Consider the following 13,550-nt stretch of genomic DNA (forward strand, 5'->3'; position numbering starts at 1 on the left):
TAAACCCCCCTTGGCAACGAGCAAGAACCCCTGGAAACGGACATTAACCCCCTTGGCAATGAGCAATAACCCCTGGGAACAAATATAAACCCGTTGGCAACAAGCAATAACCCCTGGCAATGCATATTAATCCCATGGCAACGAGCAAGAACCCCTGGCAACGCACATTAACCCCCCCTTGGCAACGAGCAAGAACCCCTGGCAACGCACATTAACCCCCCCCCCTGGCAACGAGCAAGAACCCCTGGCAACGCACATTAACCCCCCTTGGCAACGGACATTAACCACCTTGGCAACGGACATTAACCCCCTTGGCAACAAGCAGGTAATTTATAATTTATTAGAAGCCTTACTGTGAGGGGGCAATGTGGTGTGGCATAGTCAGTGTGTATCGACTTTTGTGTGACATCCCATTGTTTTGGGACAGTCCTGCGGGAATTAGACACTGCATGCGTCTAATTAGACAGGCAGGCAGGGAGGCTGAGGACATGGCCAGCAGTTCACACAGCACTGGCCATGCCCTCACAGCGACAAAACGGAGCCCGCATATATTCCTTTCTCCACTGCCAAAGTTGGGAGGTATGCATTAGTGTGAGGGGCATTGCAATGTGTGGCATAATGTGTCAGGGGCATTACAGTGTGCAGCATAGTATCATAGGCATTGTGGTGAGCTGCATCATGTTTCAGAGAAATGGTGGTGTGTGGCATAATGTATCGCTCGCGCAGACACTGCCCGGCTGTTCCCGACCCGGCGTGCGGCCTGCACTGCGTGTCTCGATCATAGGTCACGCTGCGCACATGTCTACCCGACGCCTGCCTCTGCACTGCGGCCGCCTGCCCCCCTCCGCAGCTCAGAAAAAGTAAGTCAGTATGGGGGCACAGGGGGCAATTTTCTTTTAGGGATCCCAATCCCGGGATTGAGCATTTTTCAATCCAATTGATATTGGTGTACCGGCCCCAAGATTTCTGTTGCCATCCCTTACATAGAAATGACCTTCTAGACCAGTGGTTCCCAACCTGTGGTACGCGTACCCCTGGGGGTACGCGTCCACCCGCACGGGGGTACTCTGCGGCCCGGCCTGTAATGGTGGCCGCGGCAGTCAGACAGGTTGCTGGTGGGGAGGAGAGTGCATTGCGCATCTCTCCTACCCCTCAGTGTGCTTCCCTGTGACTGGCCGCCCGTCCGCCAATCAGAGCTTGCGGGCCGGCAGCCAATCAGTGAAGGAAAGGAGAGATACGCAGTGTGATGTACTCTCCTTCCCTGAGAGAAGCGGCAGCTACACGGCAGGGGGACACTGGACTGTCCTCTCCCCAACAGCAGCATCAATGGTGAGTGTGCTGCTGCTGGGAAATACTATGGGGGCATTGCTGGCACTGTGTGGGCATACCATATTGCTGGCACTGTGGGGGCATATTTATTGCTGGCACTGTGGGGGCATTGCTGGCACTGTGGGGCATATTTGTTACTGGCACTGTGGGGCATACTTGTTACTGGCACTTTGGGGCATTGCTGGCACTGTGGGGCATACTTGTTGCTGGCACTGTGGGGCATACTTGTTGCTGGCACTGTGGGGCATTGCTGGCACTGTGGGGCATACTTGTTGCTGGCACTATGGGGGCATACTTGTTGCTGGCACTGTAGGGGCATTGTTGGCACTGTGGGCGCATACCCAGTACCATGGGGTCATACCTGGCACCTACATGATAACTACAGTTTAATGCTAAAAAATGCAAAATTATGCACTTGGGACTCAAAAACCCAAAGGCTCAATATAGTATCAAGGGTACTATAATGGAAACTACTGAGGAGTAAAGAGATCTAGGAGTCACTATTTCAAGAGACTTAAAGGCAGGAAAGCAATGTAGCAATGAGGAAGGCTAGTCAGATGCTTGGTTGCATAGGGAGAGGAATCAGTAGCAGAAAAGTAATAATGCCACTTTATAGGTCATTGATACGGCCTCATCTAGAGTACTGTGTCCAGTTCTGGAGACCATATCTTCAGAAGGATATAAATACATTGGAGAGTGTACAAAGAAGGGCAACTAAATTGGTGCATGGCCTACATCACAAAACTTACCTGGAAAGACTAAAAGATCTTAACATGTATAGTTTGGAGCAGAGAAGGGAAAGGGGGACATGATAGAAATCTTCAAATATATCAAGGGTTTTAACATAGTACAGGAGGGAAAGTAATAGAACACGAGAACATGCACGGAAACTGGAGGGAGGTAGGTTCAGGGGAAATGTTAGAAAGAATTACTTCACAGAAAGGGTAGTGGATAAGTGGAATAGCCTCCCATCAGAGGTGGTAGAGGCTAAGACAGTAGAACAATTTAAACATGCTTGGGATAGGCATATGAATATCCTTACAAAGCAATAAGGATTAAAAAGGGTTGAGATTACCTGAAGGTAAAAAAAGGGCAGATTAGATGGGCCAAATGGTTCTTATCTGCCATCAAATTCTATGTTTCTATGTAACTGTGCTTTGTAGCGGCAACTATAGCTTGTTAGCTGCTAATTATGCATCCTTTATGAGCTGGCCAAAATCACTCTAAACTCAAACATTTGGAAACCTGCCTCCAAAAATCCTGCGTTTGCCCCTGCATTAAATTCTGTTCACGTGGTTTAAGAACACACAATGAAGTATATTAACAGCCATGTGTATGAGCTTTTAGACAAACAGAAATATTTGCTGTTTGTGACAATAAAGATTGCACATTATTGTTATTGTGTAACTAATACCACTTTCACATCGCAGACCCGTTTTAAAAACCGGTATTTTAAACCGGTAATTAAAACGGGTCAGAGCCTTAATAGTGGCCAGATTACCGTTTTAAATGCAGTGTATCCTCAGAGCGAGGACGCCGGGGAAGCAACGAGTGATTGACGGCGGGTGCGCTGCTAGCCCCCTCCGGCGGGGATCGCTCCTGGACGCGGCGTATCCTGTGAGAGAGGACGCCGGGGAGCAGTGAGCGAGCGACAGCCGGGCGGGAGTGCGGCTCCCCGTCACAGGCAAAAACCAGCACCAACTCCCTTGAGAGAGGACGCTGGGGGAGCAGAGAGCAAGAGACGGCCGGGTGGAAGTGCGGCTGCCTCCCCCCAGGCAACGATTAATACCGGCGCCTGTGAGAAAGGACGCAGGGGAGCAGAGAGCAAGTGACACAGTTTACTTCCTGGTTCTGGGCAGTGACACCACGCAGGGGACAGCCTATCAGTGCTCTGTAGCTCTGTTCTAAGCCTGAAATACCGTTTCATTGAAACTGTACACATTCACATAGCAGAAAAAACGGCAAGGAACCGTGTAGGACTTTTTACACGGTTCGAAATGCCAGTTAAATTGAAACGGTAAATCGGCTGTGGTGCATTCACAGTGCAGCCTTAAACGTTTTAAAAAGGGAAAAAAACGGCAATATACCGTTTTAAAAGTGCGATGTGAAAGGGGTATAAAGGTTTTGTAGGGAGGAGGCACTGAAGTGTAACATATACCCCTTTCACATCGCACTTTTAAAACGGTAAATTGCCGTTTTTTTCCCTTTTTAAAACGTTTAAGCCTGCACTGTGAATGCACCACAGCCAATTTACCGTTTAAAGTTAACTGGCATTTCGAACCGTGTAAAAAGCAGAGTCCTACACGGTTCCTTGCCGTTTTTTGTGCAATGTGAATGTGTACAATGTGTCTGAAACGGTATTTCAGGCAAACAAAACAAGCTCCCCTTTAAAATGACAGGCAATGTTGACACTCTGGCTTGAAACGTGTTCGGGTTGAAACGGTTTCACTGCTATGTTGAATGAGACTTAACCGGTATTTAAAACGGTAATCTGCGGCAATGTTAAGGCTCTGACCCGTTTTAATTACCGTTTTAAAATACCGGTTTTTAAAACGTGTCGGCGATGTGAAAGTGGTAATACTGTATCAGAAGACATAGCACAACTTTTGTTTGTTGTGCCCACTGTGCAGGTGCTGACGGGAGGGGGAGTGAGTGACAACTGGGGCCATCTGTTACAATAATAGTAGTAAATAAAATTGTGGAAAGGAAAACTAGTATTACATAAAGACAAGAAAGTAACTTATTGTGATCACACTTTATAATGAAAGTTAGAAGGAATCTGTTGTACCTAAACTGTTTTGCTAGGCTGGTTAGCTGCTCTTCTTTAATATCCTTTATTATTTAAAATGCAAAAAGTAACTGACGGTTAGTTCTTATTTAATATGATAGTAATTTGAGATACTGGTACTCTACTTTGGATAAACCCAGAAAGATCATATTTCACATTGTGTACACTCTGTTTGCAAATTTATGAAAAGGTGTATTACATTTCCTTTCAAGAAACAGCCTTAGGTGATAAGATGTAGTGTTAACAGCCAGGTGAATTACTAAAATGTTGGGCAAGTATTGTCTTCATTACTATTAAATGTTTTATTATTCATTTTTTTTGCAATAAAAGTTTTTATTGGGGGGGGGGAGCAGATGTAACATGTGCAGAGAGAATTAGATTGGGTGGGGTCTATATTGCAGTGTAAAAATCAGCACTCAGTATTTTTGATGCACAGAAATAAAATAACTCTCCCAAATCTAACTCTCTGCACGTTGTATCTGCCCCACCTGCAATGCACATGGTTTTGTCCATTTGAGAAGGAATTTGCCTTTGCAAGTGAACCAGAATAATGGCCAGGGTGTACAACACCATCAAGTATTTATGAACAGAAAAACATTACAGTAGTAAGCAGTATATATTTACATACTGTATTAAATGTTTTCTTAATAAGGCAGATAATTGCTTTTATGGGTACTTGTTTCCTAGAAAGGTGCCCACTAAGCCAATAGCTTAGTGGGCTATTCTGCGTAGGAAAATCGCATTGCTTTCATGTTAAGTGCACAGGAGTGCTTATACAATTAAATATCGCATAGGATCGCATGGCACCAAATGCGATGTGATGCGATATTTGAATGTATAAGCACCCATGACATGAGATGGGTGCTTACTATGCCATGTGATGCAATGAGATGTGATTTGTGCATAGTATAGCATGTGATGGGTGCTTCCAATTGTAATCTTACAATTGTAAGCATCTCTGGCATTTTTTTGCGTCACCCCCAGTATCCACGCCACCCCGAAGCGTGGCGAGCGGTGCATGGGGCGGCGGAACGCGTCCTCCGACCTTTTCATACCCCCACTATCCATGTCGGTGTGGAGTTGATTTTATATAGTGCGGCGAGCGCAGCGAGCCACCGAGCCTGAAGCGTGGCGAGGGGACACGGAATACATGTAAAGTAATCCGTGGCCCCTCGCTGTTGGGGCTGTTTTAGGAACACATTCACACCAGCCATATCATACATCTGAGACAGTAATGACGACATGTGTTAACACAGAACTGTAAATTTTACTTAAACATATGAAAAAGAATGATAAAGATAATAATAATAATGATTCAATAACAACAAAGATAACAAAGGTAAAAGATACTATAATAAATCACTAATAATTTACAATAAAAAGATAATACTGAAAACATCAGTCCTCTTGTAGGAAGGAGGGTCAGTGCGAAGAGGGCTCTTTCAAAAGGGTTCTCCGCAACAAATGTTTGCCTCCAAATAAATTCTTGGAGGTACGACTTCAACATGTGGCGTGCCGTACCCCTCTGCCGCCCCACATGTGCTCGATATTTTGCGTATGCATGCCTGTTGTAGGATCTACAAAATTGTACCTATGGATGGTAATACCCTGCACGTTGCAGTTCCTCTGTGGTGTAACCCCTCCAACAGTCACTATAAATAGTGGTGCCTGCCTCGATGTTGTCCACAATCGCCGCCATCAATGTGGCAGCATCTCTCCGAGGCACCATACACAGAAAGTAATGGCCCATCTCACGGCAGATACCTCCAAAAACCCACTGCTGTGGTGGCATGCGCCCAACATTATATTTCCTGCGAACAAACATGGATTCGTCGACCTCGATGGTCTTCCCGGGCCTGCCAATCTGGCGCTGCGGCTGCGCCAGGAGGTCACACGTGCAGTCCTCTCTCATCCATCTGTTATATAAGATGGCAGTCTTTTTCGACATATCTGCCAAAACTGGATTGATGTCAGCTCCTGGGCCCAGGCATAAATGAATCTGACCATGGTGACCAAGCGGCAGCCCAGGAACCAGTACACCGCTCGCATGCTCACCTTCAATCTGCAGACTTTAACGTGGCAGCGCCACATGTTCTCTCGGACAGAAAGCCTCATAGCGTGTCCGTTATCACACATCTGCGACACTGAAAGGAGGTTGCGCCCTTGAAAGAACACTATCGCCCTCCTCCTCCGACTGAGGCAGCGTAAACAAATTCATTGCTGATACAGCCATCATAATAAACACAGGAAGTTTGTGATAAATCACTAAAAATCACTGGGAGCTCTGAGGTACACTTCTTGTCAAGGCAGAATATCACCTCAGAGTGATTTCTGACAGGATCCAACAGGGGGCGGGAATGTCAGGGAGCGGGAACGGGAAAATCGCATCACATCGCATTGTATTGCATGTTAAAAGTGCATGCGATGCAATGCGATTTCACTACGTTACCGTACGTAGAAAATCTGGGCACCGTGCTTGGAAACAAGTACCCTTTTATGTGACATCAGATTTAAACACTGGCTTCTGCATAAGATATACTGTAGGGTGTATTCAAGTATGTGCAGGATTTTCTTACTGCATTTTTTTAATGTTTTTTTTTAGCGAATTTTCCCTTTGCTGTTTTCAGGTCCTATTCAATTAAAATGCCTATTTTATTACTTAAAAAAATTCGGCATGCTCGAAAAACACGTGTTCTGGCGTATTACTCCATGATCCACATGTTGTTATTGAAACTGCAGCCATTTCGACTACTTTTTAGCCATGTTTTGGTGATGCAGTTTCGGAACTTGTCAATAAACCATTTGAAAATGGCTACAATTGAATAGGAAATTCTGTTTATTTTGACTAGCCGAAAAAAACAGATCTAATTGAATTGCCGATGGCCTCACAATATATCTGCCGTTCCTTGGAACAGCTGATGTTGGCCCTTATTTGGAATTATTCACTCTCCTGCGTGTTCACGTAGAGGAGCGATGTTTTACAACTGCGCATACGCATAGTCCATCATGCGCATGTGCAGCCGCTGTGTGCCAGCGGCCACGGCAAATAGATTGTTCGCTGGCGCTCGCACACAACAGTGCGGGCAGGGGGCGTGGGTTTGCATCGTTTCATGGGCGTTCCCATGAAAACACTGGGTGTTCTCATTGTAATTCCCCGATGACGTGGGTATGGGGAGCGGGCATCTGATGTCAGGGGATGTCAGATGCCCGCCTGCTTCCCATACAGGCACTGACAGATGTAAGACACCAAAGAGATGCCTTTCATTTGCGAGCACTAGAAAATTCATTCAATGGTACGCGACCATTGAATTATTTTGTGCCCGCACGCAAGGCTGCGAATGGATGAGTATGCTAATGTGTACTCAGCTTCGTGATATAGGGGCCTTCTTAGTGATATCTTTAAAAAAAAAAAGTCTAGTGTGTATATTAAATGTTGTAAAGATGCACACTTGCATGCATCAATAACAATCCCAACCTCCCCTCACCCCCCATCGTCATCTGTACAGGCATCAATTTGGCTATGTAGCCAACAAACTGCATGAGGACCAACCACGGGTGACATCACTGAGCGATGTCAGCATTGATATTGTTCAGTGTGTATGCACTATATTCACCTGCGGCCAATAGGAAACGGTCATCTGTCAGACCAGACTTAGGTCGACAGTCATTAGGTCGACCAAGGAAGGTTGACTGTCCCCAAGGTCGACAGGGTTAAAGGTCAACATGGCTCACGGTCGACATGACTTAATGTAGAATAAAATAGTGTGCCCGAAGCATTGCAAGCGAAGCGAGCGATGCGAGGGGCTGCGGTCCGACTCCAACTGTGTCCATGTCGACTGTGTCGACATTCGAGTAAAAAAAACAGTGAAAAACTCATGTCGACCTAATGACTGTCGACCTAAAACCATGTCGACCTTGGCCCATGTCGACCTTAAGTCACGTCGACCTTGAGCCATGTTGACCTTTAACCCTGTCGACCTTGGGGACAGTCGACATTCTGGGGTCGACCTAATGACTGTAAACCTAAAGGTGCCCACACACTAGAACGATTTTTGGGCCGATTGGCCGATTTTCGATAATCGGTCAAAATCGGTCGAAAATCGGCCGATGCTCGCTCCCGTGGATCTTTTGCTAAATCTTCTGATCTTATGTGCTGCACAAAAGATCAGAAGATTTAACAAAAGATCCATAGGAACGCACACGGGATCTTAAGAAAAATCTTTGGTAAAGATGTGCGCTTGCCTGAAATCTTTTGTCCAGATCGGACAAAAGATTTGAAGGCTAATTTATGCGCACATCTTAAGATCGCAGATCTTTCTAGTGTGTGGGCACCTTAAAACCCGTCTACTGTGTACGGGGCTTAATAGGGAGACCAAGAAAGATGTGAGGAAGTTGGTAGAGAGAAGAAAATGGCTGAAAAAAATAACTAGTGATTCTGGTTCACTTGCAAAAGCAAATTCTCTCTCTAATGAACAAAACCATGTGCACTGCAGTTAGATTTGGGTGGGATTTGTACAAAATGATATTTACTGTATATTACAGTGTAAAAATAAAAGCAGTCAGTATTTACTCTGCACAGAAACAAACTAACGCCCAAATCTAACTCTCTCTGCACATGTTACATCTGCCCCACCTGCAGTGCACATGTTTTTGTCCATTAGATAGAGAATTTTATTTTGCAAGTGAACCAGAATCAGGATAAATGCCCCCCTAACTGCACCTTTTCTCATCTTTGTACAGTATAAAAGGAGTCTGGTTTGCTGGTGTCTCATTGAAGACTTGCGTGGTTTTTGAGATTCCCAAGTAACAGACTACATATTGTTAATAAGTGTAATATGTGCAATTAATAATGTCTCTTCTTATGTAGTGTAGGGCAGCGGCAGCCCCTGGCAGTGCACCTGTGATACTTGGCATGGAGCTCTCCTCTTACATGTGTGTGGAGGTATTTTCCAGGGCTGCACCTCCCAGCGTATCCTTATACTCCCACCGGGGTGAGGCTGGCACACATGCCCGCCGACTGCTCCCCCCTGTCCACCAGCCTAGTATACGTACTAGTATTATTATTAGGAAGGGGCGACATGATTCTGTCTTATTCCAGACTTCTGTTTCCCAGTCATAGAGCCATGTGGCAGACACTGATGGCTACAGTTATATTACTCCTGTCATAACAATATCCTGCCGGCAGATGCTGTCTGCCCCAGCCGGGACCCTCATAATGCTGTGTGCTCTCCCTCCCCCCGGGTGTGTGTGCTACAGTTGCTGGCCCTGCTGCCTCTCCTCCCCGTGTGTGTGTGTGTTGCTGTGTACAGCGAGGAGGAGGATGCTGCTGGTAGCAGAGACAGTGCGAGTGAGGGATTGCTACTGCTGCTGCTGCTGCCGCCGCTGGGATCTGGTCCCGGCTTCTGTGAGTGGGCGGAGCTATTCGCCTCGCAGAGAGAGCGGGGGGGAGATGTGCGCTGAGCTGTGTAATGCCCGGACACCGCCCAGCCCATGCTCAGCCTCGGCTGTCAGTGCGACCCCACAGCCGGGAGAAGGGCTGTGACAGCTGGGACACCGGCAGGGACAGGAGGAGGATTGGGATAGACTGGGCGTCTCTGGTGACAGGTTCCCTCCCCTTGGCATCTCAGCTGCTGCTCTATCCTCTTGTGCTGGTGGCCGGAGCCCGGTGTGCGGTGGTCTGGCGGCCGGTGCTCTAATTCCAGCAATGGCTTATTACATGTCCAGCGCCTCGCAGCAGCAGCAGCACCGCACGGACGAGCAGGAATACCTCCAGGCCTATGAGGACGTGCTGGAGAGATACAAAGGTACCCGGCATGCAGGCGGCGGGGAGAAGGGCACCAGGCACCTAAAATAGCCGCAGCCAGGCAGCAGTCAGTGTCAGTTACTGCAGATAAGGCGTATATGGGCACACACATGGGGCACTGGCTGCTGCATGCCAGGACTCTATCCCCTGTGTGTGACACTGTCCCTGCACATCACCTACATAAGCTGCTATTAAGGCTGGTGTCACTGTCTATCTATCTATCTATCTATCTATCTATCTATCTATCTATCTATCTATCCTGTACACATACACACATACACACAAAGTGCCATGCCACGCCGCTATGTGACATTACAGCTATACAAGTACATTTTGCAAGTACATATCCACATATGCATGGAGAACAGTATAGGCCGTGCTGGTGTGAGACTGCAAAACCTTCTTTATTCAATGATTAATATGTATTATTCCTATGTAATGATGATCACATTGATGATCACATTATACAGTTCATTGAACAAACTTGCCCTGTTTTGCATTAATAGTCTTGTCAGTGCTGATATGAATGTACAGACATGTGTATGCTGTATTGTTTCTGAGAATGTCATGTCTGCCAATAGATGCTGTAGTATTGTTAGTGGAATAAGATGCCATGTGATGGGGCCCACTGGTTATCAAGTTGTCAGGCAATATCCCTTATGGTCCAATTTCTAGAATCGCCTTATAATGGCATTATAGCACAAGGAGAGACAGTGCCAGTGACCAGAAGCTAATTGCCTTTTTGTAAAGATATCGCTAATCTGATTGCAGCCGAAGGCTCTGCCCTTTATATTGTTGGGTGTGTGGATCATGCCGTCACATTAGGAAGATTATACTGAGACTCTGATCTACTTGCCCATGCCTTCCTTCCTAACATTTATGATTTCAGCATACATTAATAACAAAATACAGGAGGGATTGTTTGATGTCTATTTTATTGAATACTTGCCAGACAGTGCTTACCTTCCAACGCAGAAATGCTTTGTTATCATCTAAATGGTTGACTATTTTTTGGAAACAATGAATATAACAGCCAATGTAATGGTGACTTTTTTTATTTAAACCTAATAATTCCACTGACCGATCTTTGTTAGTAAATAGCAAGTCTCAGAGCAGTGCCCTGGCAGCCTTTACCACACCCTTTTCTGTGACTTAAATAATTGAATTTACTGGGCTACAAAATGATGGAGGCTATAGAACCCAGCAGGTTGAAGAATCATGCAGATGTTTCCTGCCTGTAAAAGCAGTGTGCAAGTACAGTATTGTAGTGGTTATCTGTGCACCGTGGGGTTCCCAGAATGGGTTTAAGTGATGAGACATTAATATATCAAACCAACATAAAAACAATTGATGTATTTGGATTTAATTTGGAATGTCTGTTTTGGGTGTGACTCTTTATCTAGTTTGGCCACGATTGCATTGTTAATTTTCTTTGTTCAGAGGTGAATGTTGATTGCAAATCCAGTGATTTGCAGGTCTGGTCTGAATGAAGAGTGAATGAAAAAAACATAGAAGCTGATGAATACTACAGCAATGGGCTAATGAGTAGAACTCAAATTATGAATATTACAGTTGGAGCGCCTCTCATTCAACACTGGGAATCATCAGATTCCCTGCGCTGGAGAGAGCTGGCGGAGAGGCACCCCATCTGACGGGGACGCGCGGGCGTCTCACACGCATGCATGTCCCCATCAACTTGGCGGGAGTTGAACCTGCCCTGACATGTAGCAGCATATTTTCTTCAACATGTACAGTAGATCCCGCATCCACTGCCGCGACTTCTCCCCACGGAGTCTGGGAGCAAATTATGCGAATCGTGTCAATGTAGCCTGAAATACTGGCATTGCACAGTGGGGGCGTGGCCACCAGGACGCAATCGTGATGGCAACGCCTTCACAATTATCATCTGCTGCCCACTCTGCCCCCATCCTGCCCCGTCAGGGGTCCTGCCCCCCCCCCCCCCCAGCTCACTGAACTTGCTGCCAGAAAGTAGGCAACTCTGAGCAGTACACGTGAGATGCTTTTTCAAAAGTAGGCAAGTATGGTTTATTAAAAAAAATATATATATATAGAAAAAATAGAATACTACTGATCAAGGAAAATGTACTCTCTTATTCAATGTACATGGTACTGCACATAACAAATACTTTACTACTGATTTTTATCACCTACTTTGGCATCTAAAGGGGACTGTGTGTCACACTACCTGTAATATACATCATCCATCTCTCAGCAGCGGTAAAAGTACAAGTATGAATAGCAGTAAATTCAGTCACACTCACTCATACCTTATTAAATTGCTGAGTGTATGGAACGGCTCTGTAACTAGAACACTTGTTGGTCTCCTGACATATATTAATACTGCTGGCATACGCCGTACCTTGGTCCCCTTGCATACAGGAGTTTATAGTAATAGTGCACCTGGCATGAAATATAGGATTTCTTGGAAACACATTGAGTTATATAGGTTTCCAGCATAGCTGTCCCCATAGTATGATATCACCAGTGTGTTTCTGGAGCTGCTGACAGTATGGGTGAATGATCTCATCATTTAACAATCTTACTGTTATCCCAGCACAGATATTTCCTATGTTTCCATAATTACAGGTAGACAAACATCATTCTTACAATTGCAAATTTCCAGTTTTCCTATATATTTCCTATATATTTCATTCAATATTTTGATTGTATATGTTCCCTTATTTAGAACACACATATCTGGTTCTTGCCTACTTGCACACACAACATTGAAGAAAATCAGACATAGATGTTTATTAATAAAATATATGTAAAGGATTTTACACTGCTGCCACAGAATGACAGAAACTGCCTTTGAGACAATTTGTGTAAATAAAAGAGATTTAACCAACTTTAGTCTATTTTCAAGCATTTTGGTACAAATTGCTGATTGTCAATTGCTCCCATACAATACCAGATTCTAATGACAACTGGCAATGCTGTAACTAGAAATTTTGCGCCTCTCTCCCCGATACATTTATTATATTGTTTTTCTACCAAAATGCTTGTTGCCAGGAATTACATGCTTGTTGTCAGGGGTTACATGCTCATTGCCAGGGGTTACATCCTCCTCACTAGGGGTAAATGCTCATTGCTAGAGGTTTCTTGCTCATTGCCAGGATTTATCTGTCCAGTAGGACCCTTTAATATCTGTCTCCTCAAAGACGGCTGCCATTTTTGGTGGAACATTTACAGCAGATTCAATACGGATGGGCAGATTCATTGGAATCCGCAGAGACCATGCACCCCCACAGCCGAGGCTCTCCCAAGCCACCACTTTGGCTGCAGTGCCATTGTTACGCCACTTAATTGATCAGATCAAAAATTGGCTACACCCTCCCTATGTGATACCAGATTGGATGCAAAATATGTCTTGTGTTTATACAGTATATGCTGATACATTAATGCAACACTTGCAGGTTGTTGAAATGTACTACCTATAATAAACAGACAAACCAAAAAAAGCAAACCAACAACAATGTAATTATTATATTTTTATTATTCAAAAATGATCTACAGTGAATGTTGAACTATGTTAATGTTCTTATTTTAAAGTGTCTCACCATTGAATTTGCTATTAGCGCTAGGGATGTTAAGCCTGACTAGACGTTG

General features: G+C 45.1%; 1 protein-coding gene across 17 annotated transcripts in view; it reads left to right on the plus strand.

Annotated features, from left to right (window-relative positions):
• The window catches only part of DST (dystonin), a 522,642-nt gene that overhangs the window by 58,694 nt on the left and 450,398 nt on the right, over positions 1 to 13,550 (plus strand). The window contains exon 1 of one of the 17 annotated variants that reach the window (XM_083177300.1): positions 9,555 to 9,921. The exons of the other annotated variants lie outside the window; for them this stretch is intronic. Within the exon in view, the coding sequence (XP_083033426.1) occupies positions 9,822 to 9,921 (100 nt within the window). The 5' untranslated portion in view covers positions 9,555 to 9,821. Of the gene's footprint in view, positions 1 to 9,554; positions 9,922 to 13,550 lie in introns of those variants that run through there. 17 annotated transcript variants of the gene reach the window in all.

The sequence above is a fragment of the Crinia signifera genome, chromosome 3 (assembly GCF_055691185.1).
Source record: "Crinia signifera chromosome 3, ASM5569118v1, whole genome shotgun sequence".
NCBI lineage: Eukaryota > Metazoa > Chordata > Amphibia > Anura > Myobatrachidae > Crinia > Crinia signifera.